This window comes from Carassius auratus, unplaced genomic scaffold, assembly GCF_003368295.1.
Source record: "Carassius auratus strain Wakin unplaced genomic scaffold, ASM336829v1 scaf_tig00004557, whole genome shotgun sequence".
Classification (NCBI taxonomy): domain Eukaryota; kingdom Metazoa; phylum Chordata; class Actinopteri; order Cypriniformes; family Cyprinidae; genus Carassius; species Carassius auratus.
This window is the reverse complement of record NW_020523604.1, coordinates 243,381-260,674: the sequence shown is the minus strand read 5'-3', so window position 1 is coordinate 260,674 and position 17,294 is coordinate 243,381. Positions and strand designations below refer to the sequence as shown.

Below are 17,294 nucleotides of genomic sequence, written 5' to 3'. Positions count from 1 at the left end.
GTGCCCTTGGTCTCGTCGTAGTTTCCTGGGTGTAGAAGTAAATCTATCCGATGTGCATGTCACAGTGGGTGACTTTTACTGGGGCCTTTCCATCTACTTGAAATATCTCGACTCTTGGGACTTTAGTTTGACGGATCATTTCATACTCACCAGTTCTGGTTAGTGATTTCTTGTCTTCCCATGACATCTGGCAAGAAAGTCGGTACATGCTGCACAAGGATTTGATGCCTGAAACCAGCATGATTTATTGAGTATATAAATATATTTATTAGTGCTTTCAAACAATTATTTTTGATTAATCGCATCCAAAATAAATAAAAAAATTGGTTTACATAATATATATTTGTACTGTGTATATTTATTATTTATATGTAAATACACACAAGTGGAGTATACATTTCTAAAATATCTACATGTATTTTCATGTATATATTTATAATAATTTAATTTAGATGTAAATATATTTAATATAAACATAACATATTTTTTCTACATGCATGTGCGTCTGTTTATATACATAATAAATATACACAATACACACACATATATTATGTAAACAAATCATTTTATTTTAGATGTGATTAATCATTTGACAACACTAATATTTATAATAGTGGACTCGTTTGCTGTTTTGTTCAAAATATGCTTCCCATGTATGTTGTTTGGTCTGTTATATATTTGAATATAATTTAATTATATATTTAAATAAATATACACTACTGTTTAAAAGTAAGTGGTCAATAAGGTTTTTTTTTAATTAAATTAAAACCTTTATTCAGCAAGGACTAATAAAATTGGCCAAAAATGACCGTTTTTACAGTTGCAAGAAATTCTTCTTTTCAATAAATGCTGTTCATTTGTGCTTTTATTCATCCTGTAAAAAAAAATGTATTGCAGTTTCCTCAAATATTAAACAGCACAGCTGTTTCTTGAGCACCAAATCAGCATATTAAAATTATTTCTGAAGGCTGCTGAAAATTCAGCTATTCCATCACAGAAATAAATTACATTATTCTATTTAAAAATAATAATAATACATTACAGTAATATTTCACAGTATTATTATTTTTACTGTATTTTGATAAAATATATGCAGCCTTGGTTTAAAAAAGCTATTATTTTTTTAAAGAAACGCACCTTATACTGATTAACTTGACTTTTACCACAAACATACATAAACTAATATATGATCTTGTTTGTGATGGTCTCTATTCTTCTGTGAAAACATGATTTTGTGGGCACATTCCTGTTCTGTTATTGTCAACTGTTGGTTTAGATGAGCAGATTTCAGCGTGTTCAACTCCATCTCCTTAAAAGCAAAGGATGAGATTCTGTCCTGGTTTTGTACTGGTTTGTCCTGGGAATGTGGACAGGAAGTCCATTTTCAGGCTTTATGTCCTTTCCAATAGCATTCACCATTCATAAGTTTTCTACACCTGTATAAATTCAAGGCCATGCTGAAGAACAAACTCTCAAGCTAAATATAATGCTGTCTGTATGCAATAGAGAGCGATTTCACGTGTTCTCCAGAGTTGAGTTTTGCTGTTTTCAGGCCAAGGAAATAATTGACCGGTTTTTCAACATGCCCGGAGCATGATGTAATCAATGGTAACTGGTTGTGCTTGAGTTTTATGGTGTAAACTCTCAGTGTCCTGTTTGAATGCTTCACTGGCCGCCATCTTACAACAGTGATTAAAAATAATGAGAACTTTCATTTGAATCCCTTGAGGAAAATCTCCTACATGTGTCCTTGCTTTTCTAATGATTGCTTTAGTGTCGAATATTGAAGGACGGCCACCTTAGAGGGACACAGGTAGACAATGTTTCTAAACCAGAACACATCCACCCACAATTCCATGAGAAGTGAGCGATGACGACAGTTATGGCAATCACCCTTTCTCTCTGACATGTTCCTGGAGGGATCATTTAGATCAGTGCTTCTCAACCTTTTTGACTCTAGGGCTCTAGGAGTCTCCAGTTGTTCATGATTTATTGGATAAGGATTTTGGGGGGAATTTTTTTAGGGCTTGGCATTACTAGAAAAATGCATATGTATCCATAAAATAATAACAGGTAATTTTTGATTTCAATACTGTATTGCCAAATGTTGAATTTAACTTTAACTAAATGCCTTAGAAGTATTTTTAGTGTAAGCTGATGTTAATGTTAACAAATGGAGCCTTATAGTAAAGTGTTACACGTTTGGCTTATTTTAATGCTTGTTTTGTGTCATTTTAAATAATTTCAAGTCCCCTTCGGAAGTTTGCTAATGCCCTCTGGTTGAGCACCAATGATTTTGATCACTCCTCAGGATGAGTTTTATCATTAGTGATGTCCTCAGAATTGCTTGAGAGCCCTTCTCATCTCTGAACGAGAGCAAGAGCCCTCTTATGTTTGTGTAGATGCAGAATCAAGAGCATTTAGCAACAACATCCCCACTGCCCACAACAATATCCCCAACATCCCAAAGTAGGACCCAAAAGGTGTTGGGCGATGCGGTTTTCCATCTGTCCATACTTCGGCAGGCTGCTCAGTGTCCCACACGAAGAAACTCAAGGCTTTGAAGTGCTTGTCCCAAGTGAGACGAACTTTTCCTTCAGCTTATTACATTGTATAATTTTATGTTGACCACAAACCAAAGCATCAAATTCATATTTGGGGGTTCTTGCTTTAGTGCACACTTTTTCACCAATTATAGCCAAAAAAAGAAACTAAACCAGGGGTGCCCAAACTCGGTCCTGGATGGCCGGTGTCCTGCAGAGTTTAGCTCTAACTTGCATCAACACATTTGCTGGGATGTTTCTAGTATGCCTAGTAAGAGCTTGATTTGCTGCTCCAGGTGTGTTCAACTGGGGTTGGAGCTAAACTCTGCAGGACACTGGCCCTCCAGGACCGAATTTGGGCACCACTGTACTAAACGGTTTAAGATTCTGTGCAAAGCTTAGCAGATGCTGACTTAACTGTATTTTTGGTGCAATGATGTTTAAATTGCACTGCAACTTGGCCCGAGTGGGTAAAGGTTATAGATGAGTCAACTTGCTTTTAATTTAGGTTTAAAGGTTGTGAGGCTGTATGTGCTAGTGTGGGTGAGTGTGTGTGTGTGTGTGTGTGTGAGAGAGAGTAAACATCATTCAGGGAAGATTTGTATCACTCGTTGATCGTCATGGGTGAATTCATTGGGGCCGCAGGAGCAGGCATGGTGTTATTTATTTGACATGAAACACTCAAATGTTAAATAACTACCTGCTATCAGCCCGTCTCTCTTTCCTCCTGAACGCCATTCAGTGTTCAGTGGTGAAAGGAAGATGGTTTCAAATCATCGCCATTGCTCTGACAGCTCCTAGCCATCTTCCGGAGATTAATGCTAAGAAATATCATCTCAGACCCCAGTGGACGACCCTCCCTCCTCCTTGCTGTGTTTTTTTATGGCAGTTAATCAAGGATGACGCAGTGCGCTGTTTATGAGCGATCCATCATGCTGTGCCCACTGTTTGACAGGAGACCCTAGAGGCTGTGACATGGCATGATTATGGCCATGATTTGATCACACTTTTCTACTGTGCTGCGTGCGCAGGTATAATCAAGACATTTCCTGAAAAACATGTCTTACAGTGCCTTACTGAATTAGGAGGAATTGCAGAAAATGTTAAAGCAAGGTTATTCAGCTCTTAAAGGGATAGTTCACCCAAAGGTTGTAAGAACATATAGTCCATGTGACATGTGGTTCAACCGTAATATCATAAAACTGAGAATACTTTTTGTGCACAAAGAAAACAGCAATTGATACTTTATTCAACGCATGGCAGTTATGGCACTTTCTCTTCCTTGTCAGACTTTCTCTTCCTTGTCAGACTTTTTCCAAAGCAACTCATTCATCTTGAGGCAAAAATGCAAGAAGTGCTAGCAAAAAGTTTCAAACATTGATCAAAATAGTTCAAGCAAATGCGGAGGAATTTAGAAATAGTAATTGCATAGAACATCATATTCTTACAATTTTTACCACATCTTGGAGGAAATTGTAAGAGTAGTACTGCATGCTAATCACCATATGTTTTTGTATTCATTATAAAAAATTGGCTCAGAAGATTCATTTGTTCAGGAATGGGAACATACTGGTTCCTGTATGTTTTGATTCACTGTAAATAACTGACTCATAAGAGTCATTCGTTCAGTCATCTGACAGCACTGGTCTGTTTTGTGCTATAGATTCAATAGCATTGTTGCTATGTTAAGTAGGCCATTAAGTATTTATATATTTTATATCTTAAAAAAACTGAAACAGATCTTACCTTGGTTTGCAAGCCTAAAACTTTTCCATAAACTCTTAGTTGATATGTCAAAGGGGGAATTTATATCTTAGATCAAATTCACAGCTAGTCGTTTATGGTAAGTCACAACAGACACTGTACACAACCATTAAAACTGCAGAGGGAGTCTCTGCCTACAGTACAGACTGTGTAACTTAATACTCATCCCATGGACTGCTGGGATGCGCTTGTATAGAGTGTCTACCATGCATGTTATTTTACATAATAGATCATTTTATTTCTACTTACCACTGCATAACTGTGTTCTCTAAAGCCCCTTGCCGTTTTGGACACTTCAGTTATTCCAGTCATGTAGATTTCTATGCATTTATGAAATCTGAAGAGGACACTCAGCAGAACTGTTTAGAGTAAGCAGGTTTATTTCATGCATGGCCTAGTGCCTGTTGATGGAGAGGATAGCAGCTGTTGACAGTGCACAATTCTGGTAAAGCACTGTCCATCTGCTGTGCAGCCACGTGAAGTCCACAACAAGTGACTGGAGCATAGTTATTGTGTTGAAGACTACAACGATAACATATTTCCATTAGATACAGAGTCCAAAAGTCTAAGCCCATATTTAGATTCTGTGATTCAAGAGTCTTATTTAAACACACAGTATCACTAAGGCTGCATACATTTTATCAATACTACAAAACAGCTGTGAAATATAATTTTTTTTAAAAAGTCTGTTTTTGATATATTTTAAAATGTCATTTATTGACACAAAGTTGAAAATAGTTGTGCTGCTTCGTATATTTTTTAATGCTGAGTAAGAACACATTCAATTTATCAAATGTGGAAAAAAAAATTGAAAATGTTTTGTAACTAAAATAAATGCTTTGTCACTTTTGATTTAATGCATTCTTGATGAATAAAAGTATTTCTTAAAAAGAAAATCTATATGATTAATTACTAATCAATGTACTTTTTTAACATTATTTAAAAAGAAACAAGTGAGGGGGGAAAGTGGAAAATAAAAGTACCCTCATTTTTGCACGTTTAAACCCCCACTCTATTTAAATATGTATTTGTCAACTGCATCATTTAGTATGAAGTCTCCCATTCTCTTATCATCACTTTAAAGTAAAGACTGTAATTAATAGGACTGCATAAACAAATTCACTGTTAGGCACAACACTCACAGCTGTAAGTAAAATATTAACACAATAAAAATGTAATTAATTCAAATTACCAGTTTCTTTTAGGAATACATTAAAGCAAACTCTGTGTGGGGAGATTTTTTAAACCATATTTATTTTTGTGTTCCACATAGTGAAGACTAATGATGCAACATGTCAAACTATAGTGGAAATAAGCTTAATGAAGGCTTTAGAGTGCAGCGTTTAAGGTTGCAGTCAGCAAGTGATGTTATGTAGGATATCATTTTATTATTTCAAAGAAAAAGCGCCTGTCACTGTTTTCATTTCAAGTTCATTACTGTTTCAAGCAGTAAAACTGATCCACGCTTCATTTAAAGCAATAACTCTCTTCTTCAATTTCATGTCCTACTTGTCTATAATGTGACGGCACTTGTAAGATGGAGTAGATTGTGATAGCCGACTCTTGTCATGTCTTCCCAAATCTCAAATGTGATAAATGAATCAATAATGTTCTTTATCGTCCTGTCCTCCCTTTTAGTTTTGCAGCAAAACATTGACAAAGTAGGCCAGCAATTGCAGTTGTCCATACGTTGTACTGATACCATTCTCACCCCAAGAAGTTTATCCAGAGGAGACAGGACAGTAAAGCTTATAAGATAGACCTCCTGCCTCTCTAGGAAGTAGAAGCTGCCATACAGCTAGTCTTAATCTCTGGTGGAGGACTGTTGCCAATAAATAACAATAAAGAGCTAGAGTGCTACTCCAGAGGAGCGCTGCAGGGAACCAAGCTGCAGTGTCGACAAACAACAAACAAGACTTAAAGCCTTACTGAACAGCGTCAGGCAGTAGGATATATTGTGGGGTCAATGTCGTTACAGTTTCTGTTCTGCAAGATCAGCGACCAGCCAAGCCTTGAAAACACAGCGATATTGGAGACTAAAACTGAAATAAGTTTGCTTACATCCATCTGTTTTTCTAATGGACTCTATTGCCTTCAAAACATTCAAACTTTCATCTTTACAACTATTTTAAACTTGGAACTACTTCAAGCTGAACACTTTCAAACTGTTATTTTTTAAAACTTTTTCTGGTATAAAATTGTGATTTTTCTGGCTTATTTTAGACAATTTCAAGTTATAAAATTGGGATTACTGATTAATATCTTGTCAAAAAAAAAGTTGTCAATATATTTTTGTTCAATTCATATGCATTTTCTGCAAAAAAAAAAAAAAAAACTGTGCAGAACGTAAAAGATTAATTTTCCTTTTAACAGTATCTTTGTTTTTTCATAGGTAATTACTATGGCACTCCAAAGCCTCCTGCAGAGCCCAGCCCAGTGCAGCCTGACCTGGTGGACCAGGTTCTGTTTGACGAGGAGTTTGATGCAGAGGTCCAGCGCAAACGCACCACGTCTGTCAGCAAAATGGATCGAAAGGACAGTGCAGCTCCTGAGGAAGAGGAGGAGGATGAGAGGCCACCCATGGTCAATGGGCTCACAGGTGAGACTGGTGGACTGAGTGAGGGAGTTGATATAGGTTCTGAAAGTAATGTTTGTTAGTGCAGAATTATTATGAACTGCATATTTGGCCTCGTAAACATATGGAAGAGAATTAAAAAATCAATATTGTACAAATGCAACTCAGCACAGTTAAAAGATTGAATATAAATTTGCAAAGACACTAATTACTGTTTAGCTAATTACCGTTAGTGTGTATGTATATATATATATATATATATATATATATATATATATATATATATATATATATATATATATATATATATATTATGAATATTTATATATTTAATCTTTTTTATATTTGTGTATTAAAAAATATACAAATAAGTTTATCTATTAGTATATTTATGTATTTTTTTCCAAAAGAATATTTTAAGTGTGGTTTAAATACTTAAAATTATGACTAGCTTATAGTTTGGCGTGCTAGTTTCAAAGTTTCTCCGACCGTGTGATTCACTGTATTGGCTGTTTGCCTGCTAGGCTTTCATTGTAAGTGTTTTACTGTAAATGTGTTTTTACTTCATTTTTGCAAACTCTGCAACTTTACTTTCTGTGATAATTGACAGGAGGGTACAGATGCTATCAGAAGAGCTTAAGTTGTAATGGGCAGATTTGATTGCGTTCCCTGTGAGAGCAATATGAAAAGCTTTATAGAAGGGGTCCTCGGATGTGCCGTCAGTTGTATAAAGAGGGTATAATACTTATAATTCTTACCTGTGATGCTAAAGGATAGTGCGACTTGTGTATTGGTTTCCACATATGCTGCTTCCTGTCATGCAGGAAGTCGATTATCCTCTAGCTGGTCAGTAAAGCCTGCCCTTAAGAAGCTATAATGTAGTGGTTTCATAAAGCTGATATCCACAAAAATGGCAGCAATTTATAATCTAATTACAATTGGTGATTTGTGTGGATCCATAAGTAATTTGTCCAATTTCATATTGTGATTTAGTGTAAGTTTATTGTGTTTTTATTAATTGCAAAGTTATTTACATTACATTTACATTTATTCATTTAGCTGACGATTTTATCCAAAAATGTTTATATATGTCAGAGGTCGCACGCCTCTGGAGCAACTAGGGGTTCAGTGTCTTGCTCAGGACACATTGGTGTCTCACAGTGGATTCGAACTGGATTCGTGGTCTCTCACACCAAAGGCATGTGTCTTATCCACTGCGCCAACACCGCTGCCATTTAACAGTTATTTAGCATCTGTCTATTCGGTTTTTGCTTACCATGTGCAAAAACAAGCAAAGCATGTATGGTAGTGTCTTAATTGCAAAACAATGACTCGTAGAAACGGATTCTTCTTATTAATGAATCAGTCAGTAAGATTCATAAACTCAAGAAGTGTACTCATTTGAATCAGACTCAAAGTGAATCGCTCTGAGGGGTTGTTGAGTTTAAATCAGACTATGAACAGAGAACTGTTACTGTAAACATGTAACTTAGGTTCAGTACATTGTAATGAATGTTGAGTAGGGGTCAACCGATTATTGGCCTGGCACTGATATTTTAAAGAATTTTTTGTCAGAGCCCTTGTTATTCTTAATTTTGACATTAATTTTCTTTTTTACACCATATATATATATTATTTTACTGATTATTTTAGGGCCAATACCCATTTTTACAGATCAAGTAAACTCGATATTTTGAACCTATATATATATATATATATATATATACACACACACACACACACACACACACACACACACACACACATATATATATATATTGGTTTAAAATATCGAATTTACTTGATCTGTAAAAATGGGTATTGGCCCTAAAATAATCAGTCAACCCCTAATGTTGAGGCAAACTGTATTTTATTCATTATTCAACCACGGCATGAGTAGGGATGTCTGATTTGCAAGTGATGACACTTATGGATCAATTAGTTTTGATAAATCAGATAGAAAGACCCACAAAACTCAAGCTTAAGAACTCTAGCGATTTGAATCGTACCTCCGAATCATTTAAAGAGGTTACTGAGTTTACAGATGATTTCCTCACTGAATCGAGAGTCATTCTTCTGTTATCTTTGATTCAGACCTGTGAACAAAGAACATTACTGTGATGTGCATATCAGTGTATTTAAGTATTGAGTGTATTGAGTGTATATTGTATAAATATTGAGTGTATTTAATGTATGGTCTACATTTTTGACATATTCTTGTTTGCTTTTACATTTTTATATCTTTGTTTTTATCTTTATTTACCCCAGAATGTAATTTTGATGCTTTTGAGTCTAACCACTGAAGAGCAGCAGGAGTCACAGACTGTCTAAGCTGTTTCAGAAACTTGAGTAGTAGTTGAGCTTTTAAAGTAGGCCAAAAGCACAGTCAGTCAGAGTTTTTTCAGTGATTATCCAGTGGCATAAATAGACCATATTGAGCTCAGAATGAATGAGCTTATGGCTGGTATCACTTCAAGTAATGAGCATGTTAAAGAGGCTGCTGTTAGCTGTGAGGCATAAAAGTGTCTCTGCACACCACAGAGTAACTGCTGGGCCGCTACCTATATCTGACTGTTGTGTACCAGCCCCTGCACTCTGTCTTCTACCTTCTCATTAAAGAGATACCTCAGGCTTACTATTAGTCTTTAACAGTCATTTTGGTTCTACATTAATGACTACATTTGAGCCAACCCACTGCCATCCTAGTGTACACTTCTGCCACCACCCACCTAGGGCTGGGTTGATTTCGCTGTAGATGTATAGATTTATTCACATTTTTTAAGCTCTACTAGTGTAAGGTAACTTTGCTATTAGAATGAATAAATATTTTTAAATAAATTAAAATCTGTTAAATGATAAATTAAATAATCATCATAAAAGGATGTGTTTTAACTAAATAAATATGTCCTTGGTGAGAATAAGAGACTTCTTCAAAAACATGTAAAAAAAAAAAAAAAAAAAATCATACTAGCCCAAACATTTTCAACTGTAATGTGTGTTTGTGTATAAATATATACATTTTGAATTTAATTCTGTGATTTCATTGGAACAGAGAGCGGCCATGCATAGCCCAGCCCTCATATCATTCCAGCAAACTGAAAATCCACAATATTCCATGAAATATTGCTACAATAAATAAGATCAATTTTAAAAATGCATACCTTTTTTTAAGATTTCTAGCTCTTGGTTTTAACCCACTTCATGCAACAGTGTTTTTTCTTGAGTTTGGGTTTTTGGGAAGACTTCTGGGGAGCTCGGTCGGGGTTCAACTGCATCGTGCCGAAAGTAGGTAGGACTTACTGATGCGCCCCGCACAGCAAGTTTTCTTTCCCATAAATCAATGGGATACGGAACAGTGGACACCTTCAGATTATTCTCATGCAGGGATAGTGTGCTTGGGGAAGAAAAAAAAAGATTGTATTCACAGCACATTAACCCACTGCAGTTTCCACTACTGTTCTGTTTGTGTTAGTATGATTGATCACCATGAGAACTGATATCCTATCCCACAATATCTGGCTTCCTTTTGCTATTGCCCTCTTTCAGAATAGATAGAGTTTGAACAAGTTTTCTCCAAACTGGCTTTTTCTTAGAATTAAGAATGTGAAAAGAGTTTAAGTTTTAAATTCTAGCTCTATGTAACCTCAATAAACATGAGCTGTTTTTCAGGGTCACTGGAGGAAATCCCAATTTTTTCACCACTAGGGCCAAAAGAGGTTTCTGGATCTACTGGGGGAAGGCATTGTTGGCCGTGTTTGTCTCTAGTTGGACAAGATGCCTCACAGCTGTCCTCCATTATGATTGGATAGAGCTTTGTAAACCCTCTGGCACAACTGTATGGATGAGATGCAAATGGCAACAGTATCTAACTGAATTTGCCAAGTGCAAACTGAAAAGATTTTGCATCCCAGAAGTGTGTCGGTGGTTTTTTATTGATTAAATTTGCATTACTAAAATGGCTAGTCTTGGTTTTGTAGTGAAGTTGTAATGTTTGAGTTTACATCCTTAAGGCCCGTTGTGATAGATACAGCCTCAGACTATTTAATGTACACTCTTTATAATAACTGTGTGGAAGGGCTCAATTGTAAGGGCTGAATGGCTGTTTTTCCCCACAGCCGCGTGTGGAAGCAAACCTCCACCATTAGGTTTCACCATAACACAACATCTCGTCCTACTTTCAACACTCAATCTGCAGCACATTGTGTTCATCTGTTCCCGTTACGCTATTTCCTGTGAACACTCAAGTCCCACATTCTCCCTTCTGTTTATCATCGCGTTCAGCTTCTTTCTTCATTCGGACGCAAGCACAAGCTTCTTATGATATTTGCTTTTGAATGGTGGAGCTTCTGATTCTGCCTGTGTCATGAATGGTGTCGCCATGGTTACGGCAGAAGAACAACAAGTGCTGATTCATCTGCCACACATGTTGGCGTCCCGGCGGCAGACTCGAATCATTCCGACGAACGGGCTTCAATCGTGACTATGTCAGCAAAAGCATATCAAGCCGTTTAATGACAACATATACTTTTTCCATCATCTCACCTCCTGTTTACATGTTCTGTCAGACCAGTATATCCAAAAACAGACATAAACACAGGCATGTTTTCCTCTGTCTTCCATTGTGATAACACCGCTGCTATTTTTTATATGTATTTAGCTGTTGTATGTGTTTAATAAGTATAGCTTCTGTCTGTTTGATTTAGAGAGACAAAAACGTCAAATAATTGTTTCAATCATTTATTTTTAGTCTCACTGCAATAGGATCCTTCAGTGTAGCTGCTTATATATATAAGCAATAAAAAAAATACATTTATTGATTGAAAAAAAAAAAAAGCAAGACTCTTACCAACCACCAAACTTATGAACGGTAATGTCCATGTACACACACACACACACACACACACACACATATATATATATATATATATATATATATATATATAAAACATGTAAAATATGTCATACAATTGGTAAATAATTTTTTTTGATATAAAATGATATTTATTTATACATACAAATATTTTACATAGCCTATTAATTTTATCATTATGTGATGTTTCCTGTGAATCAAGCCCTAGACTACAGTAGCACAATATTTAATCATAAGAGTCGAGCTACAGGAACACGTGTGCTCTAGAGTAAACAGAAGGACAATTGGCTCTTTAAACTGAAGGATGGAACATTTGAGGGTTCCATTTTCCCCTCATACACTATCTCTGCCTGTGTTCTGATGCGCAAGCAGACTGTCTGTCTCACGCACTTGCTCATTTGTGTATGTGACACATATCAGCTTCACGGAAGCGTTGTCCGGCTCTGGCCCTGCCCGAGAGGCGTCTCTCTGAACATCAGTACTGGCATGCAAATCTAGTGGCTCGTGTTGCTTGCCTCCTTTCTCTCTCTGTTTCTCTCTCTCCGTTTTTCTCCGTCTCTTGAGAAGGTTGGAAAGTTCGTTCCGCAGTGCTACAGAGAGTTAAAGTATGTTTTACTCCCCATTCCTGTGTGTTCTCCCCACCTCTTTCTCAAAGTCTCACTGGCTTTCTGCTCTTTCCACTCACAGAGCACAAGGAGGGACCGGAGTGGAGGAAAGCTGTGCCCAGCTACACACAGTCCAGCAGCAGCATGGACTTCCGCAACTGGAACACGCAGCCACGTGATGAGAGCCAGGAGCCTCTGCCCAAGAACTGGGAGATGGCCTATACGGAGACGGGCATGGTCTACTTTATAGAGTAAGTCCTTTTTGCCAAGTAGGACATTTGCTTGGATCTAGGTCCTGTCAGCCTATCAGATTTCAGGGTTGGCCATTTTGGACTGGTTTTTTTTTTTTTTTTTTTTTTTTTTAATACATTTTATTCCTGGAATTGATTAGTTACATGTGTTTAAAGGTTTATGTATTTATTTATTTATTTTAATGTTTTAAATAGCACATTTTTCAGTCATTTAATTTTACATCTTCAAAAGATAAATAAGCATAAATAAGCCAAATCTGTTCTTTTGTGCCCACTGAATGCAGTGCAGATTAAATACTGCTCTTCTTATATGGACAGCTACATTTGCAGAAATGAATGGAAGATGATTTTTGAAGTCAGTGCAATTTGCAGATTTGCTATTTAATTTGCTTGATTGTCAATTTTGTGTATCAGGTCTTTTTTTTTTTTTGTAGGTAAAAGTACAATACAAAAATATATTTGCAAAATGCCACTTATATGATTCCAAAATTATTTCTAAGGTAATTTGAAAATTATTAAAAACCACAGCAAGATATGAAGGCGGGTTTTTTTTCCCTTTTTTTCTTCCTTTTATTTTCTTTTTTTACCATCATCCAATAATATGTACTTCAGTTTAAAATTACATAAATGCTGTGGTTTTCAACTTTCTGTTGATAAAAATACCTGGGAAAAGTAGCATGGTTTCCACAATAATATTAAGCAGCACAATACAAGTAATGTCATCCAGGTTTTTTCACCTCCTTTTTTATGTATACTGTGTATTTGTGAATAATATCACTTTTAGTATACTGTATAGAAGGGAAGTTTATGGACCATGCAGAAGTTTAGCAAATTTGAAAACAATTTGTGGCACCATCTTTAAATTTCTCCTATGATTTACTGTAAGCGAGCCCAGATGTAGACAGCAGCTCTCCAGCTCCTGCAGACACATCAAGCTCGAGTGACCGCTGGGAATTGAAGCAGCTCTTCTCTTGCATGCTGACGCTGAGGCTAAGCTTAGAGTTTTGCCAACCTCTTCCTTTCAGTGTCCATTACCTGTGCCTGTGGTCGCAGCTCTTAACCGAGCATATCTGCTGTCCACACAGCGAATCAATACTTCATTCCATGAACAATGCAAACAGTCGGCTAAATGGAGCCTTCCCAGCGGGCCTTGCTTCCACACACGTGTCTGCCTGCATGAGTCTCGGAGGAAGAGCTGCACCTTGTCATGAATATTTCTGATTTAAAACACATTTGCTTTTGGAGTAGAGTCCTCTCCTCTGCAGAGACAACTAAAGTGTTTTTTTTAAGTATTGTTAATATTTTAATGTAATCCGTGGCATTTTTTATCTGCACAGTATCTTTGGCTAAAGTGTTCCTCCTTGTAATCTATATTTTCTTTTTATTTTATTTTATTTAATTTTATTTTATTTTATTATTAAAAGTTTAAAGGACTTTAGTTTTCTTCAAATTATACTAATTTAATTATCTTATATACTTACACACACAACATTCTTTATTATATTTTACATTATTTAAAACCTCGATATAAAGTTTATTTAAAATTCACTGCTCTAATAAGAATTTATAATTAAAAAAAATGCACCAATGGTCTCAGATTTTTGGACCCCTAATTATTGAAAAGAAAAAATTTAATTTCAATTTTATTATTAATAAGTCAAATTAAATTCCTATTTGGGTGAAAAAAAATGAACATGAATGTGATTCACTTTTATAATATTTGATTAAGTATGATCATTTATTTTTATCATTTGACAATTTTTTTCCCCCAAGTACCGCCAAGTGTACACATGGTTGAAAACCACTGCTTTGAAAATATGGGGAAAAAAAACCTGGTTTTAGCAATCGTTGAGCAGTTTTATTGACTGATTGTGTCATTTTTGCATTGTTACAGTGAGCTCTAGTCATATTTCTGTTGTTTTATGAGTGTTATATTGTTAAGCTACAGATGCGTTCCATTATAAGGACTGTCCTTTCTCAAAAAGGCTTTCAGGTGTTTGTTTACTAACGTTTCTTTCCCTCTCTGTGTAGCCATAATACCAAGACCACGACCTGGCTCGACCCACGACTGGCAAAGAGAGCCAAGCCTCCTGAAAAATGCGATGATGGAGGTAAGACAGAGTTTGTTCATGAATCACACATAGGAGTAAACAGACCCGAGCTGAGCCGTGAGACATTAGCCTGCCTCTCTCCGGCCCGTCTGACTAATGGCTCACAGGAGACATGCTGAGAGCCCATCAGAGTGTCATCTCACACAAGCTTTCCCAGCACCACTTTCTGCAATGGGCATGTACGCCCGTGTCAGGCTGGTGGCACCCACACCTCTCACATCACAGGGAAAGATAACAAGTCATTTTCCGTACAGCTTACTAATACCTGCACCCCGTGCGTTTCCTTGCCGCTCAGCCTTCTGATCTCCTCTCTGCCCAAACACGCGTGTAAATCCAGCCAGACGTCTTGACCTAGCTGCTGTTTGGCTTCTCAGAAATTCACCTTCAGAAAATCCTCCCCCCTGGTGTCATCACATGGCTGATTTACATCTGCTCTAGCTGTCTCTGATATGCCTGTCTGATTCTCTGCAGAGCTTCCGTATGGCTGGGAGAAGATTGAGGACCCGCAGTACGGGACTTATTATGTGGAGTGAGTATGCTCATATCATTTATCGTCTAGTAAGAATGATCGATGGCACATTTTTGTCCACAGTATCTTGATTTGCTATATATTTAAGTTTTGCGTTTGCTCACTTCACTTTTTCTTTTACTTTTTTCCCCATTTAGTTAGACAGATCACTAAGTTATGAAAATAATACAACTTTATATGAGTTGAATAAGAGAGTAAAATAATAAATTAAAAATTAGGAAAAAATTATGAGATATTTGTTCATCTAATGTAGTTCAATTAAAATTCTATATATTATATTATATTATATTATTGTAATTAAACACTAATGAGATAAATATTACATTATGTTTATAATATATTATACATTTTATACATAGCAATCCATAATGAATGACAATATAATGAAGTGAAGTTTTTAAATAATATTTTCTTTAAGTTCACTCACATTGCTGTTTTTGTATGATTTAATACTAATATGCAATTTAAAAAAATCACAATGACTTCTTTCTGAACACCTGATTATCTTAAAAAGATATAGTTTATTAATATTTTTTCTGTTATTGATGTCTGATTAGTTTGACCAATCAATCATTATATTGGCCGGATTTGCTCGTTTTCTGCTCTCGAAGCATTGTGGGATATTGAAGTTGTTGACAGGACAGCCGACTCGAGGGCTTTCGGAAGCGGATACAGGATTTGATTTTAATGGCATTTATTTTGCGTAAGGTCAGTCCCCGCTGTGCCAGGATATTTATGCAAGGAAGTCAACAAAACATTGTTTTGTTTTAGATTTAAATATGGCTTGGCACAGTGCCTCATTATTCTCTGGCTGAATTATCAGAACTTCAGCAGTCAGATGAGAGCGCTCAGTCTCTCGCTCTCTGTGGATTGGGTGGATAAGTCTCAGCATGAGTCACCCACAGCAAAAGCACAAACAGTACCTTTCTTCTACAAATTCGCAGCACGCCGACTGGTTTTGTGAGGGATCCGTGGCTGTTAAAAGCCTTCCTGAGGTGCAGTCACGACTGGCAGGTACAACAGTTAAAGCCAAGTAACACAATGCAGACAAGCTGCTTTTTTCACTTCCTGTGAACCTGTAGGGTGGGAGGGATAAAACAACACACTCCAGCACTGAACCTGAACCTCTACAGAGGAAACGCATGTGCTGTGAAGCTTGTGTCTCTGGAAAGGCTTGCCAAGGTAATATTGATTCATTTCGGCAGCTAACAAACAAGAAAACAAATGTGCGTGTTGTAGAGGAGAGTGTATGCTTGCAGCAATTACAGATGGGTTGGAAATATGCCTGTTCTGTGGCACTTTTAATCAAGTGTGTTTTTGCGGTGCTATTTGATCATTTCAGAAGGTCATGAAAAGATTCAGCACGACAACAATAACAACAAAAAGTCTTGATCAAGGTTTTTGTCTTATTTTCCAGTAGAAACATCCTTATTATAGAGCAATTCTAAATTTGCCATTTACCAATTGAATTTGTTAATACACTTCTCCTAGTTTTATTGCAAACTATTCATCTCTGCATGGTTTTTACAAAAGAAAAAATGTTTGTCTTAATCTTTTGTCTTTGTAATATTTAATCAAAACAGCTTTTATTATCCCTGATGTCATTTAGGGCACACAGACTATTGGAGAATGTTAGCAATTAACTAAATAGCTATTTTAAGCTTTGTTTTTACAAACTCAGTTTGTTTATTCCTTATTCCTTACACCTTCTTTTTACCATCCAATCAATTCTCATGAAGAAAAAAAAGAGTCCTGTTGTATTTTTAATATCTTGTCAAATATCCTGTTTTATTTGAATGTCACACTGTGGAAGTAAGAACTGTTCGCATTAACTTCAAAATATGTTTTCTGGGAATTTATCCAAATTTAAATTTATGGTACCTTTTTTCCCTTCTTCTTTTCTAGCTAAATCTAGTGAGGTTTATTTTAAAACTAACAAAATATTGTAAATAAGTTAAGAAAAATATACTTTAAGAGATACTCTCTGAAATTGACATTGATTTTATTGATACTTCTAAAATACTTTTCCAGTGTTCAATGTCTTCG

The 17,294-nt window shown here is 36.1% G+C and overlaps 1 protein-coding gene across 3 annotated transcripts in view; it reads left to right on the top strand.

Moving 5' to 3' along the window:
- The window catches only part of magi3a (membrane associated guanylate kinase, WW and PDZ domain containing 3a), a 118,217-nt gene that overhangs the window by 77,066 nt on the left and 23,857 nt on the right, over positions 1 to 17,294 (top strand). For all 3 annotated transcript variants that reach the window (XM_026243838.1, XM_026243837.1, XM_026243840.1), the window contains exons 4-7: positions 6,700 to 6,906; positions 12,440 to 12,608; positions 14,640 to 14,719; positions 15,191 to 15,248. In XM_026243838.1, the coding sequence (XP_026099623.1) occupies positions 6,700 to 6,906; positions 12,440 to 12,608; positions 14,640 to 14,719; positions 15,191 to 15,248 (514 nt within the window). The remainder of the gene's footprint in view (positions 1 to 6,699; positions 6,907 to 12,439; positions 12,609 to 14,639; positions 14,720 to 15,190; positions 15,249 to 17,294) is intronic.